Here is a 27811-nt window from a genome sequence, read left to right on the forward strand (position 1 = left end):
TCACTTCCCAAACTTCCCGTTCCTGATACGAAATAAAGCTAAGATAAGGCGAGTTTTTTCGAATTTTCACTGTTCCCATATGAACCCTATGAATCGCTTTGGTTAAGCAGCATTGCCAGAACTATTAATTTTTAACAAGCGCTCGCTTAGTGAGTTTTGGATGCCTGTGGTGGAGGGTACTTCCCATGACGGCGTATATGGAGTGGCTCCGCCCAAAGTGATACCTTAACGAGTTGAGGTACGTGAAAGGGTTAGCTGGAAGGAAAATCAGCCATCTAGGGCCTTTAATCAAAATATTTCGAACATACCCACCTTAAACTGAGTAGACTTATTGTTAGCAAGTAAGATAGAGCGGTACCATTTTTTAATAGAAGGTTTACGAAAGGAGTACCTTTTTAGCCAAAAAATGGTACGGTATATAAAAGGGTAATGGGTTGGAACTCTTGGCGAACCTGCTCAACACAGAAAAACATTTTGCCTTTCTGAGCAACGATTTTGAACAATGTGATTTACAGCAAATATCAATGAAGAAAAAGTGAACAATTTGAAAGAAAACTTCAATTCCCGTGAGCAATGTTGAAAATCAAATTAACCGCAGTTGAAAAATGTGATCTTTTTTCCATAAGAATGTTAATTAAATCACTTGGTCGTGTTCTGCAAGCGGGGAAGATGGGCCTGTCTTGCCCACTTGGGATTTCCTGTTTTGTTCCTGCAAGGAAAATTTCATTTTGGCCGTATAATAAACCACTGTTATTTTTTGCGTTTTGATGAACCTTTACTTCGTTCCGTTCCCTTAGAAAAACGCAAAAAACTTAGCCAATACCCTACCCACCAAGCTTGGTCAATACCGCATATAAATTTGTTTGATTGTTTTTTTTTTCGAAGCGGATATTAGCAATAATAAGGGTTAATTAACGTTAAAAAATATAGCCGTGTCAACTAATTTTATAGGTAACACCTTTCCTTCTTCTAAGTACCAAATTTTTAGGCCTTTTACGAGAACAATTGGGACTTGTGTTTTTGTGCACAATCTAAATCAAAAAATGGAAACAAGGACTTCGCAAACGAATTTATAGCGTTGGCAGGGTTTAAAACTTGACGATACATTGAAGTAAAAATCAGGAATTTGTATTTACGGGGGCATTCCGGTTGCGCTGTTTTATTGGGAAAAGATGATGCTTTGGGCTACTACAGTTCAGCTGACGGTTACTGATTCAAGGATTCACGTCCATAGGTTTCTCTTGGCTTGAGGTCTATACCTGAAAAATAACACTGGAGTTTACATAAAAACGCCTTAAAAACCTGCTCAAATGTAAACTTTTGATCTCATCACAAGTGAGGGTAAGATTTCCGCACTGTTCCATGCATTGTATTATGCATACATGACATGAATCTGTCGAGGCTTCATATAAATACATGGAAATCTTGCCCAAGGAGCGGGTGAATAGGCGGCCGGATCGGTGAATTCTAAAAAATATATTTTTGCCCGGATTTCGCATTCAATTGCGAGATTTTAACGGATTTCCGGATCCTGCAATTGTAGCGGATTGCGGATTCATCTATTTTTTCGACCCGGATTTTGGACTTTGCGTGTAATTAAAATATTTTTGCCCGGATTTCGGATTCAGGGCGAAAATGGAAGGGTGGATTTGGTTAATAAATCATAACGGATTGGCGGATTTGCCTACCCCCATGAATTAAAATGTGGATGCTCTGAGGTTGTTACAAAACAACAACAACAACAACAACAACAACAAAAAGTAATAATAAGGCTCAAAATTAGTTTGAAAACCGATGGTTTTAATTCGAGTATATTGAGTTATTTTAGAAGTTGTAAAACAAATGCTATAACTCTGAACAGATATTTCCTATAAAAAGTATGTTTTAGCTTAAGTTTCAGCTTTGATTCTGATTTGATGACTGAACATCAGTGAGTAGCCTGCTTAGTTGGTGGTTTGTTTGGTAAGAGGCGGAAAAAAGCTGTGAAAACATGTGTAAGAGCAGTAAAGCTGTGCACCATAATTCTCCTTGTGGCTTTGCAACTCAGTTGTACACTCAACAAACAAAACTGCCAGCTTTGCGTGTTATTTATTAGCTGCTTCCCCTGTTAACCAAGAATTAGTTCCTAAATAAAACAGTCTTTGCACCCCTAGCAAAAAAATGATAATAATTTTATACATTAAAAGTTTCCTAACCCAGAGAAATTCATGTAACATGGATGATAGTAAAACATGGCACACATACGTGAATCCAAGGTAATACAATGGCATACCTCTCATACAATAAGGGGTTTGAAAAGTGATGATTTGTGATTTGAATAGTTTTCATTTATTTTGTCTAGCCTGCAAACAAGCTCACCATTTTGAGTGGTGAGCAAAGTGAGTTGGAGAGAACTCACAATGGAGCGGCAAAGAGTTGAACAAAGGGGAACTTGCAATGTTCATACAGTTGGCTGAAAATTTCGCATCCCTCTCTCTTGTATCTCCTTTTGTGGGCCACTAATTTAACTACTTAAAAAGGCATCTTTTGGTGAAAAATTCATTGGCAAATTGGTTAAGAAACACTAAGAACAGGGGGGGATCCAGGATTTTTTTTAGGAGGGGGTGCATTCGTCTCTTGCTCTACTTCAACACCAATAAACCACATAGTTTTTTTTTGCAGAATACCAGTTATATTAGAAAACCGCAGGTCATCTCGGGGGGGGGGGGGGGGGGTGCGCGCCCCCAGCACCTTCCCCCTAGATCCGCCCCTGAAGAATGGTTGTTATTTGTGATTAAAAATATACTGTACACATCAAGCCCTACAGGAAGGCCTTGGTGCTTTCAATTTTAGTTTAGTAACACATCTACTGAGAAATAGGAAATTTTAGCTCAGTTTTATCCCCAAGACCACATACTATCTCCTGGCCTCTTTGGACAGCAGCACCACCCTCAGGAGTCCCTGTTAAAATAAAATCTCCTTCCTCTAGGGTCATGTATTGACTAACAAAACTAATTAGATGAGGAATTTTATAAATCATATCCTGGGTATTTCCATCTTGTCTCATTTCACCATCCACCTTTAGCCATAGTCGCACATTATCAGGGTTTGGAATATCATCTTTAGGTATGAAGTCACCCACAGGTGTCGCAGTGTCAAAACCTTTTGCAAGAGCCCATGGATAAGTGATAGGAGATGAGGCATCCTGTAGATCAATATTTAGAGAAAATAATCTTCTTAACAACCAGCAGGACTCTCACTAACATTTTCAGTGTATGAGGATTTGCAAAAGTAGCCTCGGCCCTTAAAAGACAGTACCTCCTAAGGTGATAAATAAGTAAAATAATGATAAATGTTTGGAATAAGAAAATGTTGGGAAATTGCCTGGATGAACTCAGGAGGATCAAACGAGACCGTTAAAAAGGGCTGTATAGATTTATTAGGATCAAAAATTGAATCTTCTTTTTTTTTTCAAAATTCTAAGTCCACAAGTACATTTCCAATAAAGGCTGACAACTTATTCCTACAATAACTTAATAGTTGTAAATGTGAATAATGATAAAGCAATCAAGCTTTGGGAGCACAACAAAGTTCAAACAATGAAGGTGTGTAAATTCTACCTATAATTGGCTAATAAATAGGCTAATTTTAAATTTCAGAAGAACAAAAAATACAAAAAGAACATACTCTTGTCAGATTGTCCCTTTACTTAGAAACCATTGAAAGAAACAAATGCACACAGCTACAAGCATCCTTAAGTAATAAGAAAGCTTACCCTTTTGAAAATTAAGTCAAGATCAGTCATGTCTAAAGCCAGGGCATATCCCCCAACATAGTCCATAGCCTGTGCCTGAGGAATGTTCAATCCTGTTTTACCAATAACAACACCAAGTTCCACTTCATGGTGGATGTGATCACGGCCTACAGGAATCTGTCAAAGCAATGAAAATGTAAATGAAACAAAGTCCAAAAAAAAAGACCATGAAAATGGACTTTGTATTTTAAGGTTCTGAAGGATCAAAGGAGATCTAGGGACACACTCTATTCGGAGGCATGCTTACATCTACAAAGAGTCAAAAGGCAACCCACATTTTGCACAGTGTAGATATAAGACTGTTCTCAGGGGAAAATTTGCCTCATTTGAAAGCTGGAATTCAGGATTTTGAAGGAAAAGTTCTCTTGGCCATATGATAAATCCTTTATTGACCAAGCTTGTTTGGTTGAGATGACTGGATATTAGCCTTATATTTTTTTTTTACAATTTTGTTGCCCTTGCATTTGTCTCAGTCCATCATAATACCTCCCTCCCAAACAAATTAACTTGGCCATTATCCAGCCATCTTTGACCTCGCACTTGGTATTAACACATATATAACTACCAATAGGACAATGGATTTGGGAATGTAAGATTTGGAAATCCAAGAAATTTATGAGGATAGTGTGATTCCAATAAATGTTTTCGTTCCTCAGTTTATCCTCCTATCCTTTTTAAGCCCCAGTTTTACGAAAATGAGAGTCATATTACTCACCCCAGCTACATACAGAATATCAATTCCCCCCTCACTGTACACAAGAAGCAAAGGATATTGCTTTACAAACCTCAGATGATATCCACTGCAGTGCAAGAAAAGTAAAAGTGTAATGATGGTGGCTAGGATTCTCTAACATGTAATGGTGATAATGTCACATGGCTTGTCACACTGGATACCATATTTCCTTGAATAGGGGCCTATGCTCTAATAAACTCCTTCCCCCGAATAAGCAACCACCCTCTAGGCAAAAATATCAAGCAGGTACTCACCATATCTGTGTAATGGGAAACCGTTATAGATTAAAGTTGTAGATGTAGACTGATGTAGACCTTGTTATAAGCACCCCCTGGCTTCCCCTCCCCCATCACTTTCTTAAATGGTAGGGATACAAAGATAACCTGTTTCTACAGAGGCCAGTAAGTGCCATGCAAATTTTGTGCTCAATTTTTCCTTTCTCAACTTTTTCCTTGCCTTTAAGATTTTTTCCCAACGTTTTCCTCGCCTTTAAGCCTTTTTCCTGACTTTTTGCTCGCAGCTCTTCATCGACTTGGGCACAGCTGGAATTGACTGATGCATAAGCTTCAACTTCAACATTTATACTGATCCATCTGTGTGTAAACTGTATAACAGGACTACGGTACGGTTGATTACAACAGGAGAACTTAATACTGGGAGGCCCCCCTCGAGTAATCGCTCAGGCGCTTATTCGAGGAATATGGTACATGGGATTTTTTCCTGGGAATTTAGTATTTTTAGGTAAGTTGATGCACGAAACCTTAACCAAGGAAATTTTAAAACCTACCTTGATTTTCCCTCCTGGTCTCAGATACGTGGATGACGGTTTGAGAAAGATTAAGGGGTCTTGAGCAGGAGGAGGTTGCTGTGGTGATCCGTTTGGCCTACATGAACATTTTACAAAGGAAGTCTTACAGAACAGGAGCCCAAAACCCAGAGCGTCTAACTTCCATACTGCGCCTATGCAACGGCGTTTTCACAAGTAGGTTTATTTTTAGATAAGCTTTTCCCGCGAATTGCTTTCGAAAAGGCAATCACTAGCAATTGCGTCATCAATGATAAACTTTTAATACGTAACTAGGACAACTCCTTCACATTAAAAAAAAACAGAGCGGACACACGTGAGGAATCTTCAGAGGAGTCTTTTGACAGTACTTCAAACGACAATTTCAGTATTTACACGGAAACTAGCAGTTCAGAAGAAGATTTGCAAAACCTAGCCAGGACGTCTACTTCATCGACGACAACGCATAATTCACGGAAAGGGAATTAAATCGAAATCATCTTCGAGATAGCCGACTGTGGAAAGGTCCAAGCGAGCTACTAACAGTCTAAACGACGATCAAATGCAGGAATTGACCTCGTGGAACAGTTATTTTTCGCGGGAAAAGCTTATCTAAAAATAAACTCACTTGTAAAAACGCCGTTGCACGAATTTATGGCAGTTGAACGCTCCGGTTCCGGTTATGGGCTCCTGACAGAATGAATAGTGATTCTTACTTTGTTTTATATGTTTAATACATCACCAACCTGTAGTTCTTCCCTACGCCGATAATTTTTCGGCTAAATTCTACAAATCTTCTCAGTTCACGTCCATGGGAAGCCATCTTGACCACGGAATAAATTGAACCAATAGAATCTTGGATAAGATCCTATCCAATGAGAGATCGCCTTATATCTTCGTTTCAACAACCAGCTCGTTCCCAGGGTTCTCTCTTCCTCTCTGTACACTGTTGCTCCACTGTTGCTATCACAACCGGACGCAACCAGCGCAACCGTCCTTTTCGCGGAATCTTCTACTTTTCAAAATTTTTATTGTGGTGTACCTTAAACTAAGTACCTAATGAAGTCATTGATTGAAAAGAAATGGAATTTAGAAAAGCAACTTATGCAGAGTATGTTAGCTGAATGCAATGAATGAACATGAATGCAAAATGAGTGCTAAAAAATTGACCAATGAACGAGATTGTTTTTATTTGTCATGTATTTTTCCCGCGCTTATAACGCGTCTGGCAAGCTGCTGGCGACGATGGCCGAAACGCTCTTAGGAGAAGGCGAGTGCTCAAGAAAAAGAATAGAAACACAAATTATTGTTCATCAGCTCCCTCGTCCAATTTCAGCACGTCTAAAGCTGTTGTTGGCTTCAACGATTGTCTTGGTAGTACTCGTCTTTGGGGCGATAGTTTATTTTATATATGCTAAATATGCATACGAATGACAACACGGAGAGCTACCAGCCTCCTGAGACCGGCGTCTGTTCACAAGTACAAGTAAGCACTTTTGTATTATTTTTTTGCACAGCAATATTATGTTGCTCTTCTATCCAGATCCTTGGGAATAGTGTTTATTTAATGGCCGGATTAAACTAGCGATTCACAGCTTTTCATTTCAAGATCTACTGGTGTTTATTACCTGAAATCTTAAAAGGGAAAATGCTTGTCAAAGTATTAAGGGTCAACTTATGCTCTCCCTCCTCGCCGAACTAAACGTATAAATGCGAATTTTGAACAAAATGTTCCCTTGTGTGCCTCAAATACCTTATTTCACATTCAAACAAATGTTTATCTTCATGTATACAACTTTTTTTCCTTTCTTATTACAGCCCATCTAAACTGTTACAAAAAAAGCCGCAGGAATTTCAGAGTACAAGTGAATGTTTAGTTTCGTTGGAAAAACGCACAAATAATTGACAAGTAAAGAGATAACTCGATCAGGTTTTTAGCCAGAATTGTTATTAAATATTCACATTCTATAGCAGGTTGTTTTTCGAATAATTTTAAACCGTACGAGCTCAAGTTAGGCTTTATTTTTTTTTTCTCGTAAACAGCTGCTTTTCACTGTATACAATAAGCAGTATGAAATTCGCAATCTTTTTTTTTTCTTCTTCTTCTTTTTTTTTTTTTTTGCAGTTTTCTGGTCAAGAAGTTCGAAAAGAAACAGATTTTGTTCGCGATCAGATGAATCGTGAGGGTGGATCATGGTAATGTCTTAATTCGCTATGTAAATCATGTGAACTTTAATTACAACTATTGAAAGACAGCATTGAAAGCTGTTCTCGCGGTGTAAAAGATAAGCTGAAATAATCATTAAGATGAAAAATAGTTCATTGAGTTTTGTCCGTAGCCATATCGCATTACAGTGTTTCAAACTAAGCGTTACTGAATAGCGTTTTACAAGTTCCTTCTTGAAAATCTACAAAAGAATAAATTTAACAATACTATGGCAATCTTCCACTCGTTTGAATGCCGTGTTGCGATAAGAAAAGTGTCAAAATTAAGTAGATATGAGAAAAAATCGGAAGACTATACCACAAAATTATCTTTAACTTCTCTTGTGGTCTAATCTGTAAATAACTAATTTGATGGTCTCGCTCCTCAGTGCCGCAAATCAAGCCTTCAACAACACGGGCGCATCGCCGATGACTATCTCACAGTGGCAAGTACGTATATTCTGTTCCTAATTCCTAGTATAAGGATATATTCATTTTCACCATGCGCTTATAGCTATAGCCTTTGCCTACTGTAAAAAATTTACCTGTCTTTAAGCTTAAATAAAATTCCGAAGACTTGACCGGCTATACGCGTACCGTCACAAATGGGTCTATCTTTTTAATAGAAGCTTTTATCTAGGATACTGTTACCTGCCAAACATTACTTTCCTGGCCGGGCTTCATATTTTTTTTATCATATTTTTTTTCTCTTTTCAAACCAAGAACGTCTCTTTGAACAATGGAGAACGACGTCAAAAAGATGATCAGAGCCAAGGTAAGTAATGTCTTAACCTTTTTAAAAGAAGACAAAGGTAAAGGAAATATATTTCACTGCAAACAGTTCTCCTACGAGCAATAAATTTAGCCAGACATCATTCTAAGACGGATTTCGGTTATGGTCCTATATATTACTTGAGGTCGACATTAAAGGCTAGGACTACGAGAGTCTTAGAGCAACTTGGAATATAAGTTTACTGGAATTTCTTTACTCTGACGTTTTGCGATATCCGAAGGTGACATGAGCAATATTCCATTTGCAAGACTGAAAAAAAAAAGCCAAAGTTCTGCTTTGTTTTTCTTAGGGTGCCCTGATACTTACGAAAATATGATCACAAGAATGGAAGAGATTGAGAAGACCCTGGCAGCGATAAAGGAAACTGCAACAAAAGCAAGTGGTTAGTACTAATACTTCAACACCAACTCTTAGTGGGTTGTGGCTATTACCTGCACCGGTTTTAGGGCATAATTTAACGGTACAGCTTTGGACATTGGGAATGGGCAATTGACCACTCCGGAAAATACCAAAACATACCATAATGTTCTTTGTTTGTCACCCCAAACTTTTGCAAAAGCATTGACTTCGGTTTCTCTTTAAAATGGTCCGAAGAGAAACTGAAACAATGCTTATGCAAAATTTTGGGGTGACAAACAAAGAGCATTATGGTATGTTATGGTATTTTCAGGATTGGTCAATCGTGCATTGAATATACGGAACACGTTGCAATAATTTTGTTGACTGACCACCAAAAAAATAGCTTTCCAGAGCGTAATTTCCAATGCCCAAAGCAACCTTTATTGAATCAGCTGTATATAATTGCTATATACGCTGTAAAAGAACCCTGTTGTTGTCTCTCGGGCTCTGTCCCCAGGATCTTCTCGCATTTTCAAAACCCAGGTGATATGGGCATCCCCTTCTCATATCGCCTTAGCGATTTGGGTTGGGGTTAGGGTTACAGGGGATGCCTATATCACTGTGACAGTGGCATATTGGCAAACGAGAAGACCCTGGGGACGAGATTAGGCTCTTCGTTGCACGGGAGTTCAACGTTATTTGACCTTCGGAACAATGTTCTTAAGTCACGACCCTTTAAGTCTGCTTTACAGCCGTTCTTTGAGCAGACTACTACCCTTAGGGTTAAAAACCAAAACTCTCTTCAAACTAAAAACAAATCCTCCCCGTCTTGCGTGATCTGTTGTTTCATTTCCGAATATATGTAGGCCCTAGTCTGCTACACAGCCGTTTTTAGTGTCGTCACGCAACGCTCCGAGGAGCGTTGCGTGACGACACTAAAAACGGCTGTGTAGCAGACTAATGTAGGCCCCAAATGTCTAGTGAAAAGGCCAAATGACGAGTATGTACTTTATCGGGACTCTACGTTCTCTGGTCACATGATCTATAGGCAACAGAATAACTATGGATCGTTCTTCTGCAAATCCCATGATAAAAGACTTAGAACACGACCAGCAACCAACCCTTTGAAGCATGACCTGCACATAGATGTTCTCCCCCCAAATCAAATCATGAAACAACGGGAAGCATAGGGGACACTCCTAAAATGTTTAGGATTACGCGCATTGTCGTAATAGCAGTAATCGAAAAGGAAGTGCAGTTGACTTCTAACTGGGAATTCCCACAGGTACAAAATATAGCAGATGTCCTGTCTTGGGTCTGTCTCACATACGTTACAGACTTGACCGATCTGCCGCAATCCCCTCCTTACTGCTTCATTGATTGCAACATCACAAACAAGCCGCTGTGAAGGCCGATTCAAACTGTTACTTCTTTTCCCTTGTTTAGCGCGTATAGGAAGAGAAATCGGGGTGGACTATCTTTGAAACGACTAAGGTTGTAAGTATTGTACTCACGTTCATGTGTTTTTGTTTTGTTTTATTCAACAGTTCGCTGTCATATGCTGAACGTTGACGTTGTTACCATGTTTAACCCAGAAATGATGGATATGTTAAACCAAACTGTTGAACAGTGTGAAAACTGTATAAAGAGAATGGAGTCTTTATCTCCAAATGACAGTTGACCATAACGATGGGTCAAAAAAATTACTATCGCCTAAGTACGATGACTACAAATCAACCAGTTTAAGAGTTAAATATGCAACAATGAATTAGGTTGCAAGTTTACTTGTGGCTCAATAATACTTTAGACGAAAGTTGCTTTCAACAGATTTTACGCCACTATACCAGTTGGAAACTGATATATTTTGCATGACGTAGAAGTAGATAAGAAGACCAGATTTTGTACATTTTTATTCCATTGTCAAAATAAATAATACAAGTTTCATAAATTTAATTACAGTCCTATCTACATTTCTTTTTTATGATACAAAAAGTGCATGATAAATCAATTTCTGACTAACGAACTTAACAAGCGAATGGGATACTTCTTGCAGAGTTCGAAAAAAAAAATGTCACGAGTTTGAAAAACAACCTTCCCACAAAATAGAAGGTACCTTACTAGAATTATTCAACTTTGTCCCAAGAATGAACGGCAGTTTTTCTTTATCAAACTTATTTACAAGTCATAAAGAGAGAACAAAGAGTATCCATAACGTGAAGGAGATTTAGAAAGACGATAACTGTGATAACGATTTACCAACTTTCGTTTTCAACATCTTCAAGCATTAGTTCATTTGAACAACTATGTCATATACTGCAAACAGTGTTTTACCTGTTATCCAGACACTTCGATGTCAGTTTAAAAAAATACTAGACTGGACCATGACAGAAGAGACATGGCAAAGTGTTTGATACATTTTAAAAAAATTCTATAAAATAGAGCTATTCTGCCTAATGACAGGTATCTCTTCCTTTATCAAAAACTATTTTGCTCCTCAAAACACAATACACTAAATGTAAATAATTCACTATTTTGCCACACCAAAATAACACTCCAAAAATTGGCGTGACAACTAGCAACATGGTACATCCAGTACAGTTTGTATATTTTCCTGTTTCAATTCCTTCTACTGTTTGCTGCCGTCCATCATTGAACTATTGATCAATGAAATGCTAAATTGAGACCTACCAAAAGACTACTACTTATTCCATCTCCTAAAATGCATACACACTTAGCATGTGTATTATGACCTTCTCTCTGTACTCTGGGAGTGCACTACTAGGATGGTTACTGACAGAATGATTTTAAGAAACACTTCGACTGATTTGCTGTAGTATGTCACTATTTCTCACTTCTGTCGCATTTGGTCTTGCCTTGGGAGTAGCTGATACAAGCCATTGAACAAGTTGTGACTAAAGGAAAATACAAATTGTACTAAATCAATAACAACACAGTACTAAGAAAATTCCAGGCGACCATATGTTGCCCTTTTTCATTCCTTGAAAGGATCTCTGTTAAGCCACTTTCACTTTTAAAACGTAACTGTACTGTTCATTCCACCCCAAACTGCACATTTTTTTCAGAAAAAAAGGTCTAATTCAACCATACTAGAGCAAAGAGTGGGAGAGAACATACCTGAAGAGGCATCTTTGCTTCAAATTCAGTGGGAAGGTTCCTTTGTTTGACACCACACATCACCTACCAAGTAACAGAATATAGAGGATCAAGGAGCAAGAAAGAAAGAGCAAGTGCACTAATGAAAATAAAGGGTGAAATCACCAAGGAGGAGTCTTGTACCGTGAGACATGTAGTCTGTATATCCAACAATTTGGAGCAAACAGGCCCGTTCCAACAAAAAATGGTTTTCTTATTGTTTGCGGTCTTCAAGACTAACAGTGTTCCTGACATTGTGCTACCATGACAACAAGAACCTGACAAACATCTTTTTCAATTCTTATTTAAAAAAATATTTTTGACAACACACAGTACAAACAAAACCTTGATCAGCCTGCTTCATGTAAGACAGTGGTTACAAAGGTAAGATTACTCTATCTTGCTGTCATGGGTAGCAGACCCTGATTATCTCAGGCATCACAAAAACCTCATTAAATTATTTGTTTGTCACTGTTTTTGATAGCTCTCTTAAGCTTGCTGCCATTCAATCCACCACATTATTAGTAACAAATCAACAAAAATATTAAATATTTTTCAGCAAATTTGATTACTTAATATATTCATACTCTTACCTTAATTCTCTCCATTTGTGTACCAAATGGACAAAACAGTTCAAAAAAGATAAGCCCCAGTGAAAATATGTCCACTTTGTGTGAATATGCTTTTCCCTCCATCTGAGATTTGAAGAATTAAAAGTATTGCATCTGATCAGTTAGAATTATGCCTTACAGATAGAATGTTAGTTTCAGTCAGTTTGATGAACACAATCTACATAGTGTTTTTGTCACAGCTTTTCTACCTATAAAAACCGATACAACCAGAGAATGTCAATGTGTCATTCCTAAAAATATCCAGGCAATATGGTTTAATGCCAAACCGTCAGAAAGGTTGCAACCAGAATCTCCTTTATGTTTGGGTTTTAGATCCCCCTTAAAACTTGTATTTAACATGTTTTAAGGAATATGGGGTGGCTGGAAATTTACTAGTAAACAACTGTTGTTCTTTGCAAAATAAATAAAATCATAGTCTCAAAAGGTCTTAAGGTCTCAGATTTTGTAGTATTGTCGCTTTCAACTGGGTCCCACAGTCTTGTTGTTCTGTAAATAAATGATAATTCTACTGTTTATGTGTACTGTAGAAGATAGAGGAAGATAGACTTCATTTGTTAATATTCATTACCTGTTCAGGACTCATGTAAAGTTGGGTTCCCACTTGACTTGTGTGGTTTATGTCATCTATAAAAGATCCTTTGAAGGATAACAATAAAGAATATAAAATCAATACATCATGCAGAAAGGCAAACAACTGGAGAAAAAATAATGATGTATCGTACAACACATTTTTGAAATTCCTATTAACATCATAAATGAAAACTCTTAATAAAAAGCAGTTGTTGGGAAGCCAAAAAAAAGGTTATTGTGACCAACTCGAGGGAAAGTAACAAAATGAGCTTTCACCACTTGAGAAGTAGCCCCTCTAAAAATATCATGTGTACTGAACAGAGTTTTTTGCTGATTTTTAATTTAGAGTTGTTATATTGTTACCGATAAGTTGTCTGGATGGCATATACTATGCTTATATTACTTCCATGCTACATATTACATGTACTCCAACGCAACACACACAGTTTATCAGGATCACTAGTCTGTATGAAGTCGAAGCCTAGAGAGCAAATGGACAATGAAGTAGATCACAAAAATTAAAGCAATTAAAATTGGTTTTTGACAGGAGTTCCAGAAACCAAAAGCACCCTCATCTGGTGAAACTTTGAATTTGTAAGGCATCACGCCTCTTTCGTTTGCACTTTCTTCCCTTTTTGGTTAATTCAAGATAATGAAACAAAATTAAAATGTTGCTTTGACACAATGAAGTCTATCTTCAATGAAGCCAATCCACAATAGTTTAAGAGTTTACTAGCGTGGCCTTTAAGAGATAAAAAAGTGAAACGGAGCCTTGATGAAAGTCTTTCTTGGGGTCAAGTTCTTACCTAAACGAAAATGAAAAACAGACCAATGATTTAGTTACAGTGATGTACCTTTCACAGGGGTGTCCATGTTATTTTCTGATGTGTGAGCTGTCACCAGACCAAAGTCACCGACTTTCACAGACCCATCCATAGAAAAGAAGATATTAGATGGCTGCCATACAAAAAAGGTGACAATTGAAAGTTAAAATATTTTTAGAAACAAAAGATGAAACACAAAAGCAATGGAATAAATTATTCACTTCTTTGTACCCATGGGGTACAATAAAATTTCTATTTTTAATTGACTTTAATACCTTTAAATCTCTGTGCATAAGTCCTCTACCATGAAAGTACTCAACAGCATGCAGAATCTGTACGACAGTACAAAACAACCTTTAACAACCAGCGGCTAAAGCTAATATATACGAAACACTGAAACTAAATGTAATGAAGTACACAGGGATTAATGAAATGAATACTGAAGAGTTCACTATGAGTAAGACTCACTTCAGTAAGTAATATTAGCATGGCACTAATACAGGCTGGAGTCATTTTTACAAAAATTATCAGTCAAAATAAATTTATTTTTCTTCCTTTCTTATTCCAATAATTATTTAGTAAGCCCAGTGAAGTTTTAGGAGCCATATTTTATTTTCCTTGGGTACAAAACTAAAACCCTGGAGCACTGTGGTAGTTGCCAGTAGTATTAGACATAAAGTCATCACAAATTTAGGTTAATGATACAAACCAAATATGAAATATAAATAATCACTCAGTCTAGGAAGTCACATAATTACAGGGATCCATACTCCCAGTCATCCGGTCGTCCAAGACGACTACAGTCTCATACCGACGATGAGATGACGGTGCAGTTTTTTCTACAAAACGATCGCAGGCTCAGTTTTTTGTGGAGTGCTGCATTGAGAGGCCATTTGCAGAAAACGTGACAGCACTTATTAAGATGCGGCATTTTTTAGAAGGTGTTTTGTCACCTTCAGCAGAAAAAAAAGGTGAAGCAGAAGCTGGTGCCTTATACGCAACAAGATGTGACGTCTTTTAGAAGACGTTTCACTACCTTGACGGAAATAAAAAAGTGATGCAGGAGCCACTGCCTCATACGGGGGAAAACGTAGGCACACCGTCTTTCTTACTACCAATAATGGAAGTAAAAAATATGCTAATCAGAAATGTTCAAGTTGCACACAATTTTTTCACTATTCTTTTATATAATTAATTCTGCACTTTTGTCCGGGCAACCAAAATTGTAACTGCACAAGTATGCCACCAGGCATACCTGCCCGGCTGACAACTGTGAGAAAAAATGAACATGGATCCCTATAATTAAATAGTACTCCTTGTTAAGGAAAGTTAATGACTTTCAGAGACATGAAGAAGTTAAAACTAGTGATGAATTTGTCCTGATGTCTTGAGGACCTCATGATGCCATTATCAAGGAATGAATAAACAAAAGTGAGTTCAAAAGGAGTTCAAATCGTGTACTTTTACATAAAGAAAGCTAAACTAGACAAAGACTTTAGGATGGATTGAATCTGCCTGCACGTGATGTATCTACTGTTTACATGTAAACACAAATTCTCAATAACCTGTTCAAACACTGTAAGGCAGAAGACATGGTTGCGCTCTTGATTGGCTTTCAGCCAGTCCTTTAGGCTCTCACGCTGACACAACTGCATCTGAATAAATACATATAGTGGTGCTGACCGTCTATCAGCGTTGCAGTCTTCATTTTGACACTTGTGTTTATCCCCTGAAATGATCATAGGAGAAACACATGAACAATAATTAAAAATATAAGAAAAATGTGATATTCGGCATGTCATGAGTGTGATTTAAAGAATAAATCCGAAGCACCCAAGAAAAAATATGTTAAATTGCATGAAAATGTCAGATAAACAATGAATAATTCTGTAAAGAGCAAAACATTACTTGAAAGCAGAGAGCGATGTGAGGAAGTGAAATGCATTTCTTCTGATGAGCAAGTTTCCCTGGAACATGAGTCTTCTGAAGTGCTTGATAATGACAAGGATCCAATACTGTTCCAATCCTAAAAAAAGAACAATAAATTCTTATGACAACTTCCATAATGCATCTCTGGCTTAGAAATCAACTACTTCAGACATTCCCTATTGTATTAATCTTGCCAGACTGGCAGGACATTTATTCATACTATCAATTCTTATTTACTTCCAACCCTACCTCCCCCCCACCCCCATCATTATTATGTTACAAAGAACTGGACTAATTCTTATTTTGCCTTACAAAGAAACATAAGAAGTCATGATCACTTGGGGCTTTTTTCGTGGCAAAAGACCCTTAGTTATTCCATGTTACTCTTCCTATACCCCAGAAGTCAAACCTCAGCATTTTCAAAATGTATGTCCCACATATCATTTAACTTTGCTGTGAATCTTTTGCTTCATGTGATCTACAACAACAAGATACTGCCAGCTTTTTCATAAGCCACTTCTCAGCCTGCCCCCCCCCCCCCCCAAAAAAAAAAAACTTGAATTCCAGCACGTCCTTTGGGCAAACATCTCTCATGTTTTACTTGGCCATAATTTAGGCAACCACTTGCTTGTTTTAGTTAATGATTTAGTTGGCTGATGGCTAACCTTGACCCTCGCCCATCATGCAAGTGAGCTTTATAAGTTTCTTGCAAGGAAGCAAGAAAACCTTTTTTGTACTGAGCAGGACTTTTTTCAAGCCCTGGCTACTGTCCACATATAGTGTTTCCATAGGGAATGGAGGTTCAAGTATTTTACAGCATTGGGTAAATTCACAAACTCATGCAAAAGTGAACGTCTATTCGCTAAAAAAAATTAATAATGAATTAAATATGTCTGCACCAACCTGAATTTGGCTTGAATCTGAACGTCTGAACACGATGCTGCTAGATGCACTGTCCTCTTTAAAGTTAGTACAGATTCCAGTTTTAGGCAAATTTGAATGTCTGTTATTCCTTGAGGATTCAAATTCTATACTAAAAGAATCACTGACTTCATGTCCCTCTATGAATGCTTCGTTCTCTAACTGGTGGATAGCAATCTCTCCATTTAGACTGTCATGAATGTATTCTTCATCCTTATTTGAATTACATGAAGAATGTCTTGATCGGCAGCCAGAATTTGTTTTCTTCCTTCTTCTAGTAAATTTGTCCTCCTGTACACCTGCATTGTAAAAGGATTGGTGGATATTATAATGTTATGCTTTCTCATTTTCAATTATATTTTCTGAAAATGTGCCTTTCCTGTAAAACAATAATGAAGTCATAATCTTTGGCCAATTCTATTTCCTGCTTCCCTAAGTAAGATTGTTCCTAAGAGGAGAAAGTTGAAACTTTGAACAAGGGGATCAGACACAGGAGTTAATATATTAAAAGTGCGATTTACAAGGCCAATTGATTTAGTGTCTAAAAACAATAGCTACTGCAGTGAACTGTAAATTTCACTTGTAATAGTTTTATTAAATTGACCTCAGGTCTACTTGCAAACTAAGACAACGATTAACTACTAACAGCATCACAAAGCACTGGACTGTAGAATTTATGTAATGACCATAATCAAGAGTTTTGTCTGTGGCAAACTTAAATCAACAAAGAGTAACAAGCACACTTTATCACACAGTCGTAAGTGCTTGACTTACCATTTTGTTCCATGAGTTGTTCTGTAGGTGGTGCCTTCATTATAATTCCTGAATTAAATGATGGAACTTCTGAAGGTAATCCACAGAAAGACCTTTTGGAAAGAAGTAAACAAATAAATAACTTGGATACTCTGGATTTGTTCTTTTTCCAGAGATACAGTCATGTAATTTCATGGGTTTTAATACCAGTATCTTCGTAGTGAGGGATGTAGGCACTATTTTGGTTCAAGTTTAAATTAAGCTGTCTGTGTATTGCAAGTTTCTGCAATAACTTCAGTGTATCCGGAGGACCGAAAGCAAGAATGAAAGGAATCATTGCTTCCACTTTTACTTTTTATTAAAGAAATAATTGTATTTTAACATTCTAATAATAAGTTTTTTCCTTGAGGTGACAATTTAAATTTGTAATACTGTAGTAACAACAATGTTTCATATACCATACACTGTACATACCCTTGTTCAAGCATCTGCATATCAAGTTCTTCCTGCCAGCCTATAGGGGGCGCCTCAAACCATGAATTGTAATATCGCACAATATGAGGATGCTCCAGCTTGGCTAAAGCTTTCACCTCCCGTTTCACTTTCTCTAATGCTTCATCACTTTATAAACAAAAGTAACAATAATAAACAAATCAATTAGACAACCACAAACATTTAAGCCTCTTTATGGGCACAAGTACCTGCAGATGTTGATTTCATTGCACATTTTCCATCAAATTGTCGGGTTTTCAGGAGAAATCGTCACATACCAAGCACTGTTTTGCATGGTAATGCTACTTGTGAGTTCCTTGCAACCACAATGATGATAGAAACAAGAAAATAGGCAAAACAAAAAAACTTTGAATGTGCAGCTCACTTTTTGATCACTTTCTTTGCTGTCATTACAGACTAATATTTTATTTACCTTGTCAAACTTGATTGAAATGGCTGTGCTCTAGCAGAGCCTGGTGACCCCTGGCGCCTAACTTTTGCTCTTGGGCGACTAGGAAATCTTACTTTTTTCATACAAATTATATGCTGGGCACCCTTGATTTTACAGTTTCAGAGCACTGGGCTCCCTTCAATTTTCCTTAGAGCACAGCCTTGCAATTTCACTTTAATCTCTAAGATTGTCACTTCATCAATGACAATCATGAAAATACCCATACAGAGGCTCACATTTGGACAGAAAGATGCGTTCTTTAAAAAGTGGCATGCAGAGACAAGTTAAGCAACTTTTAATCTTACCAGTTGGGTAAATGAATCCTTTTGATGGCATACTGACAGTCATCCAGCTTGTTCTTTGCTTGGAACACTAAACCAAAACCACCTTTACCCAGACACAGTTCATGTTCAAAGTCAGTTAGATATCTGGGAGAAAATACATCAAATAATTTTGTTATAATACTACTATTTTTTCATGTTGATTATAAATGACACAAATAATACTGGTAACAATAATAATTAGGTCAACTTTGCAGAAAATATTTCGTAAAATTCCGAAAATAAGCCACAGGGCTTATATTATTTTTTCAAAGCCCATTTTCCAGGGGCTTATTTTTGGAGGGGCTTACATTTGGAGGGGCTTATGTACGGAGGGAAATTTGCGTTTGAAAATTGATTGGGCTAGCTTGTAGTGGGAAGCAAATTTACCATTTTTGCTTTGTTTTACTTTGTATTCGAGGGCAAATTCCAAGTACAAGCCCCGCGGGGGTCTTGTATTAACGGAGCGTTTTTTGCGTTATGATTTTGGGGGGCTAATATTTGGGGGGCTTATACATGGAGGGGCTTATTTTCGGAATTTTACGGTGTAATATACAGGGTGACTGCTATACACAGGGCCATTAACAGGTTTGACTGTAATCACTAAAGGAAGAGTCGACTCAATGCGAAATACTACTTAAATATGAAATAAAAATTTTCACTCCAGAATAACAATTCTCTTGAATTCACAAAGGGATTTCAGTGCGGTCTTGCGGTAGAGAAGAGGAGGAGGGTGACTATGGACTAAGGACTGCGAACTGGGTATAAAACACAGAGTAAGAATAAAATGCATAAATATTTCTAGGTAAGGTAAAAAATAACATTAAGAAATTGCTATTAAATAGCATAACACACAGGTTATACAGCACTTTTGTGAGTTGTAGCAAGTCTGGGACTATGACTCAATTACAGAGTTAAAACTACTAACACTACTTAACACCTCAAATGATTATATGTAATCTTAATATTTCTGTTGTCTGTTCATTAAATCGAGGGCTGGTAAAAAGTATCAACCCATATTGCCAGTATAAAAGCTTAATTTCCCGAATCAGAGCTTCCCAGTTTCATATCTTTTACTGATATAAATCTGTAAATTGAATTCTGTAACACTCTTTTTTGTCAAACATTCACACAGTTTCATTTTTCAGTGCCTTTTCACTTTTTTTTGTGAACTTACGTTTGCCATTTTCAAGAACTCTTTAAACTGTATTGACTGTTATGATTTTTTTTTAAAATTATTTGAGATCTGCCAATAGTTAGAAAACTTTGAAATTCAGATAGATATGATATTAGTTCAAGAACCTGTTTGGCTCATTTTAGACAACATTACACCTCATTTGCATCAACTTCTTCAAATGTCAACCCATACTGCCCAACTGTCCTGAAACTGCATTCAAATAGTCCTTACATACACCAATTCATTCTATATTAATAAATCAGTATAACTACACTGTAAATAAAGTTGCACAGAATGAAGAATATAGAGCTGGCATAATCATGAGACAAAAATTTAACATGTTTTACCTTGATATAAAAGAGTTGGGTGTAGTTGGTGAGGAAGATCCCTGAGAAAAAGATGAGACAAATGGTGGCATTAAACATGGACCCTGATAAATAATTTATATATTAATTTAACATTGCATTTGCAGTTGGCAGCTTTCTAAAATTTTTCCACTAAAAGGCAAAATGCCTACATACATGAACAGAGTTAGGGTAGAGAAAGTTGATTTACTCAGTATGTACAGTAATGAGAAAACTTATGTTTTGATAATCATTTTGTATAAAAATATCTTTACCATGACTGTTTCCAATGAGGCTGAGGATGATGTTGCTGTTAGTGTGTTTGAAGGTAGCCTCTGCAACTGCAAATTTACTGCTTCACCCTGTGTTGTTAAAGTAGTAGACAACCACAATATCAATAACAATAATATTATTGTTATTTTACTGGGGATTATACTTTTGTACCCTGGAGTCAAAACTTGAGTTTTAGAAGCTGGTTCAAACATAAGAGTTTATAGACTGACATAATCTATAAATGTGGCTGCTATAGTAATTAGCCTGTGTAAGAGGTATCAAAACAGATGGGTCCGAGGAAGAGAAAACAGAGAGGTATTGGGAAGACAGCCCTTTTACATTAGTCCACCCTTCTCCTTGCCCCCTTTGCAACTGACATGCAACCTGACAGCAGTGAGTACAACTGTACCATGTGAAGATTCTAAATGTTCAAATGGAAAAAACAATGTACATAGTACTTTCCTGTGGTGTTTGTGATGTTGGGTCGTAGATCCATATCATGTGAATTTAAGTATAATAAAATCATTGACCATCTGAATAACAGCTTTAAAAGGACTATCAGTAATTTACTAAATTAATATAAAATATACTCTTTAGAGTCTGAGGGGCTGTTGGTTTTCAATTTTGCTAACTCTTGCAAGAACAATAAATAGATAGACCAGGGCCCAGTTGTTCGAAGGCCGATTAGCACTTAACCCGGGGTTAAATTTAACCCGTGTTTGTTTTTCTTGTGTTCAAAAGCATTTTCTCGGATAATTCTCTCTGCTATTTTTAGAGCTTCCAATCATCAACTTGTAGACAAAAAGAATTAAAACTGAAATGCTTTTTAAGCTTTCAAATCCGAATTCAAATCTCGCACTAACCCTGGGTTATCTTAACCCAGCTTTGAACAACTCGGCCCTGTCTACTTACTGTACATGTATAGCAGTAGTTTTGTTCACAATGGACAAGATACATGTACATGTCATAACCATAACAGGAAGTGTGACAGTGAAAATGGAATAGCAATTAACATACTGGTAATTAGATGTGTATTTGGAGACAACTGACCTTTTTCTTGCTAGGTCCATTAAGGACATGAAGCAATACTTGAGCCACAACAGCAGTAGCAAATGTCACAAATACAGCAGCATACCTGCAGTGATGACAAACATTTCCAGATAAGAACTAATGAGTGTAAAGGTTCAGTTAAATAACTAGTACTTATCAAGTAGCTCTCCTATTTTAACATCATTTTAACTTTGTGAGTGAACTGAACTCCAGGAAGACATAACATTTGTCACAGTCTGAACATTTTTTCTCCACCCCTGTCATTTGAACAGGAGCAAGTTCACAGTACTTCAGAGAATAATTTATTAACCATAGATCCACAAATTTAAAGTACCTGAAATGAATCAATTATTATTATTTTGCCATGAAGACAAACAAATTATTTTTTGGATGAATATACAGTTGCCTCTCACAAAAATCAAGCTATATATTAACATCAAAATACTTATTTGCACTTTCAGCCACGCTATCGCAAAGAGAGGATATTAAATTTTAAAAGAGTGTTACTAAAAACATACACTTGTATCAACTTACCACCGCATAGAGGAAGCAGGCCGTTCAATAGTTGTCTCTGAAGAGGTGTTAGCATTGTCAATTATAGTGCTCTTCTTGGAGAACAACTGCTTGTCTTTTTGACAAGTATGTGGTGGAATCACTGGCATCACCTCACCATACAAGTAATAGCCATTGTCTGTAGGTATTTCATGTAGAAAAAAAGCCATTAATTTCAAAGCTGCATTGCCCATCTTTACTAATAACTCACAACTTGAGTGCTTGTGCTAAACTATTAATTTCAATAGCAGTGGATAGGGGTTCCAGTGGATTAAAGTGGAACACTAGTGTGGAACAATGAGCTCAGTGAGAATATAGCAAGAATTAGATAGCTACTGAAATAATAATATAGTATGCAACTATGAAAATGAGGCTACATGTATAAGAACTTAGTAGCAGGGGACATGGTAGAGTGTGGATTTGCCAATTAGTGGAAATCGCATTCTAGGGCATTGAAATTTCAAATTTTTCAAGGGGTGCACATCCCCAGGCCCCCTCTAGAAGAAGGGGAGAAAAAGCCTCTTTTTGATACAGTCAGTTACTTTTTTTAAACCTGTGGGCTACTTCAATTTTTATTGAAACCCCTGGAAACTCGAGCAATCTCAAAAGACTACTGAAAGATGATTAGTTGCATTGGAGTACACAATGAATGCAAATCAAACTTGCTAAGAAGAGCGGGAGTGAAAAACACCATCAACAAATTTTAACACAAATTTAATATTGCAATAGCAAGTAGCTATTAAGCCCATGATGCCTACCAAATGGATACTCCATAGGATTCCACACAGCTAAATCTTTAGTAACAACAGTTGGTGTTCGCGATGGTGAGCTAGTAAGATATGGCTTCCAAGTGATTTGTTGAGGCCTTTGCGCCACTTCATTACCGCTGACTGCACCAATTTTAGCTGCTGCTTCACTAGTGGGGTTATAAGGTGCTGATGTTTGAATATAGACTTGGCCTTCATGTTTCCCTTAGGTATACAGAAAAGAAATGTGTGTCAATATCTGGAATACTGTTTTAAAAGTTCCTGATATTGCTAGGCAGAGCTACTTAGTTTAGGACCAGTTCCCTTTTTCCAACCTAGATGGTCTCTCTATTATTAAGATTTTTCTCAAAGTGAATATTTGTTTTTTCTTATTGCCACCTTAACAATGTGATAAAAATAGGTATTCTTAAGCATATTGATACAGCTTTATACAAGACAGGGTTGTCAGAAAGTTTTGAAGTAGACGACTGAGTTGTCAAAGTAAGCGGCCAGTCCAGGGATATTTTATTCAAAAACCCCATCCGTAAAGAAATGCTACGCAGAGTAGCCAGCCGATACTAACCAAGCAGGCTGCAATTTTCACCAGCAGCCAGCTACTTTTGACAACCCTCCATGAAAAATTAAAAAATAACAATACTTATTATAATCTTTTATTAAAGGTTATCATTAGTGCATACATGTACATGTTGTAGGTTGATTTGTTTCTTAGGTCAATCTGTTTTCAGCCTAGGTCAATTTGTTCCAGACCAGGTTAATATTATTAGATCTAAAGGTGTATTTGTTATCATCCTTCATTAAGTATGTTTGTTGAAAACTACTTGCAGGTTAATTTAATCAATTAATTATGATAATCAAGAAAGTTTTGAAAGGGGCTTACATGACGAAACTTTCTTTTAGACATTCTAAATGACCCATTAGGTTAGCATTTACTGTTAGAACAGAGACACGTTGGGGTTTAATGGGTGGCTTAATTGTGACCTGTAGCATGTACAGCCCTCTAAATTTCCATTATTTCATTGATAAAAAGGAAATAGTAAAATCACCTATGTACATCACTGGTCCTTGTGGAAACATCTTTGATGAAGTGGAATCAGCTAGTTCTGGCATTACTTCCTCTGAAAGAAGAGTGACTTGCTGAATGAAACCCCTATCGAGTCTCCAAACTGCAGCTATTGGTGAATCAAACTGATGACTCCAAAGTACCATTTCAGCCTGCTTAGAGCCACGGGAGCCCATTGCTGCTACAAGACCATTAGGTATGGACACACGAAGGCTCCAGCCCACAAACACTTCTTCATCATGAACTGAACAGTGGCCATTATCACTCTCTTTTGAAAGGGCTTCTAAGAAACTAACATCATGCTGTCCAACAGAAAAGTTCCATCTGAAAAAAAAACAAAACAATAACACCAAATTAAGCTTAATGTCACTGCAGTTGAATAACAAATAATTTTAAAGAACAAAAACTTTATTCCATCACAAGGCAGGAAAACACAGCAACTTCTTTTACTCACTAGCAGAGAACTAAATGAGGCAGAGAAAGATAGAGAATAAAAGGAATTACAATATTACACAAACGATGATTGAGATATAATTTACAACAATAACTGTTATCATAAGCAAGAATTAGGATCAATGGTGATAAATGGTAAAAAATGACTCTTTAACTTAGAGTGTCAATTTGCTATGTTAAAAGATTACAACAAAAACTTATACAATGTACTTAAAAATACAGCTGACCCACTGTCAAGTGGCCACCCTCAGGGTACTGGCAAGGGGCCACTGTAATGAAGGATGGCCGCTCAATAGAGGTTTGTCATAAATTAGCATAATATTTAGCAGGGATACTATTTTATTTTGAAACAAACATGATAGGACCAGCATTACTGGCCCACAATAATTGATCGTTACCTTCTATCTCGGACCATATTTTCCTTCCTTCATGTTCTTAAAATAAAGCCTAACTAGTAAGTGTATCAAGCACTTGATGGCCGCTTAATAGAGTTAAAAACAATGAAAGAACTGTTACTGGAAGGAGCAAAAGGTGGCCGCCGCCACTCAATAGTGGTGGCCACTTAACAGAGGTTTAATTCCCCATTCTTTTCTACAATTAGTTCAGGACTTTGGTTACTGGCCGCTTAATAGGTGGCCGCTTTATGGAGGTTCGACTATAAAGTTAAAAGAAATCTGAAGAAGTTAAAATGCAAGATACAGTTTCTGTAACGCCTAGTGTGGCCAGAAATGTCTGCTCATCCATGGGCACCTTCACCTATAAACCAAAAATATATTAATATTCTAATGTACAGAGGCAAATAATAATATTACTGTACCTTTCAGCTCCAGATCTCTGATCAACCGCTCTAATAGTCTGTTGTGTCCGTTTAAGTACAAGAAGTTCACCGTCTTGAACATTGTGTTCATCATCCTCTGTCAATTTACAGCCATCTGCAGAACACACGTAACGCACCTAAAAAGCAGAAACACATATGAGAAACATGGCCTCACACAAAGGAACAATGTCCTTGATATTTGGAATGTTAAGACAATGTAGGAGAACAAAAAGTAGAGTATGTCAAAGCACCATATTGTCACAAGTCAAAAGTGAAAGAAATATGTTGTTTAAATACTTCTAAAACAATGTGTTGTACGTTAGTTTGTGAATACAGTTGCCTCCCATCACTCCTTACTGTTGGAATGTTGTGTTTTGGCAAACTGATGATATTCATATAGATCTGCCCAGAGCTCTGACTGGTTGATGTGGTAATATCATACTTTTCTGTTATGGTTTACAGGTGACAGAAGGCCACAAAGATCTCGGATGCACCTATTCTTGGACAGTACGCATTAATGTTTCATAATTCTCCTAGACTTTAACTAAAACCAGAAACTAAGATAGACTCCATTGAGTTATCGGTTCATCTACTTTCTCTAGCCCTTTTTGAGACCAGTCTCGTTGGGTTTAGGCCGGAAATGTGTTTCTGTCAAAGTTTGCATTTCACCGCACATTGAATTACATTTGCACTCTGTTCTCACCAAATACTCAACAGAAATAACTAACTTTTGGAGAAAGTCAGACAAAAAGGAACAAGGTTTAAGAATTATGAGTTAACGGTGTCACATTTTCGAGTAAGAACACGGCAAAAACTTGGTATATTTTTGTGAGGTAAGCCTATTCTCAGACCGCACGAAAGCCAAACACATTTTCAAGTTCAGCAACAGTTTTATAAAAGAAGAGCGAAGAAAATTATTTTTCCTAGCTTCTCCTAGCTGAAACTTACCTGATTTGACAGCGAGCTGTCAGGATTAACTTACATACGCCATTTCCAAAATGGCAAAATATTTAACATTGCTTGTTTGTTTTTAAAATAAGCATGCCAAATCTACAACAAATACTTGAGGATGGACTCACCAAAACTGACTTTAAAATGCTTTTCAAGTCAGGAAAAGGGATTGTTTACTTTTAATATTACTTCGTTTTTCTTCAGTGAGATGTATACTAACATGATAAACAGGATTAATCATCTATGAACAGTTGTCCGAGAATAGGAACTACCTGTCTGAGAAAAGGCCACTAAACTTCTACTATTTCTTTCAAAATTACTGAGAAACCTTTGGCAATCAACCATCCAGTCTTTAGGACATGTTAGCAAATGGAAGCAACTATATAATAGCAAAGTATCAGCTCGCTCCCGCCTTTCTGAGGTAAGTTATTGAAACAAATGCAAAAAAAGTCCGGGAATAGGCACATACATGACTTTGTATACTGTATGATGTGCTAAAGCAAAATGGACACGAGTAAATAATAAATGTGCTGAAATGTACTTAAGAGTCTTACCTTTCCAGAAGAAGGATCAATTCCACAAGTAGTTGCTTCCTTGCCACCAACAAGGATGGAACCATCTGGAAGTTTGTAGAATGAGCCCAGAAGGGTGTCGGCAGTAAAAGGAATAGGCTGCAAAATAGTGTGTAAAATGCATTAAAATAAAAGAAGAGAAATAGAATAGAGCTAAACTATGAAAAAAAGAAGAAACAAAGCATAAATTAACGGTACCTCTACTTTATCCCCATTGACCTGGTAAAGTCCACCATCTAATGATGGGATCAAACCAACGTGTTTGGCCATCTGAACAAACAAATTGGGTAAAAGATAATAATAATTTATTATTTATAGGCACAAAATAGCATTAAAATATGATCTTATGTTAGCATGTTAGCTTATAGATCTTGTAGTGATCACGACAAAAAATATGCTAACAGCAAAACAGGTTTGACCATTACCGATTGTCAATGACAGAAAGTTTTACCAGTCCAACTTCATGGGGATTCCCACGTAATCCAGGCGCAACGCTACATTCCCCCTTGGGAAACATAAATGCCCACAAACAATTTCAGCTGATTGTATTGTATAAACAATTGGCTCCTTTAACAACTAATTCACGGCCTTAAAGCATTAAATAGAATAAATAAAAAACACCTGAATTGAACTGAGACTTGAGGACAGCAGTGGACCGTGAAAGGCAGGCAAAGACCACAAAAGTTTTCCATTTTCCCGTGTATCCAACGCGCTGACACGTCCGTCCAGCGTACTCACAAGAACAAGCGAACTAATAAAAGGTTAGAGACGATGAGAATAGATAACAAAACTTGCAGAGACTTTCCCCTAAAGGTTTGTTTTCCCTTACCAATAACTGCTCCCAGTAGACAGACCGCTTGAATTTTCGCTTTCCAATGTCCCTTCCACAGAAATCAACGCCGCCATAAATGCGACAAATTTCAAAGCTGCATAGGCATGAAGGGAGCTCATCCTCCTAAAGGAGCATTTTTTGGTTTTGTTTTTGCTGAGCAGAAGCCAGAAAACCTCCTTTCTCCTCCCCGTCAACCTAAAATAACCTTCTAAGCATCTTTGTAGCGTGTATACTTGAGACAACGTCCGCCATATTTGTTGTCCGCATTCTA

General features: G+C 37.1%; 3 protein-coding genes across 5 annotated transcripts; 1 reads left to right on the forward strand and 2 right to left on the reverse strand.

The window, feature by feature from the left end:
- Positions 1–1779: 1779 nt before the first annotated feature.
- LOC140933915 (uncharacterized) lies at positions 1780–6183 on the reverse strand. The gene is made up of 4 exons (XM_073383587.1): positions 6057–6183; positions 5314–5410; positions 3755–3910; positions 1780–3184 (listed from the first exon to the last, which is right to left on the reverse strand). Exons 1-4 carry the CDS (start codon positions 6131–6133, stop codon positions 2846–2848), a joined length of 669 nt encoding a protein of 222 aa, XP_073239688.1. The 5' UTR covers positions 6134–6183; the 3' UTR covers positions 1780–2845.
- A 357-nt stretch (positions 6184–6540) lies between these two features.
- Positions 6541–10469, forward strand: LOC140933916 (uncharacterized). Its single transcript, XM_073383588.1, has 6 exons — positions 6541–6796; positions 7436–7506; positions 7905–7965; positions 8239–8290; positions 8598–8690; positions 10195–10469. Exons 1-6 carry the CDS (start codon positions 6722–6724, stop codon positions 10326–10328), a joined length of 486 nt encoding a protein of 161 aa, XP_073239689.1. The 5' UTR covers positions 6541–6721; the 3' UTR covers positions 10329–10469.
- A 921-nt stretch (positions 10470–11390) lies between these two features.
- LOC140933891 (eukaryotic translation initiation factor 2-alpha kinase 3-like) lies at positions 11391–27808 on the reverse strand. Of its 3 annotated transcripts, XM_073383559.1 has the most exons (23): positions 27538–27808; positions 27330–27459; positions 26907–26978; positions 26691–26807; positions 25186–25322; positions 23899–24239; positions 22847–23059; positions 22071–22227; positions 21537–21621; positions 20489–20575; positions 20217–20257; positions 18678–18800; positions 17904–18050; positions 17451–17542; positions 16659–16975; positions 15735–15852; positions 15392–15555; positions 14102–14158; positions 13857–13959; positions 13001–13068; positions 12394–12495; positions 11783–11845; positions 11391–11559 (listed from the first exon to the last, which is right to left on the reverse strand). In XM_073383559.1, exons 1-23 carry the CDS (start codon positions 27657–27659, stop codon positions 11452–11454), a joined length of 2964 nt encoding a protein of 987 aa, XP_073239660.1. In that variant the 5' UTR covers positions 27660–27808; the 3' UTR covers positions 11391–11451. The 3 variants fall into 3 exon arrangements, with proteins under 3 accessions (XP_073239660.1, XP_073239662.1, XP_073239661.1); XM_073383561.1 differs by lacking the exon at positions 26907–26978; XM_073383560.1 differs by lacking the exon at positions 11783–11845.
- Positions 27809–27811: the final 3 nt, after the last annotated feature.

This window comes from Porites lutea, chromosome 4 (assembly GCF_958299795.1).
Source record: "Porites lutea chromosome 4, jaPorLute2.1, whole genome shotgun sequence".
NCBI lineage: Eukaryota > Metazoa > Cnidaria > Anthozoa > Scleractinia > Poritidae > Porites > Porites lutea.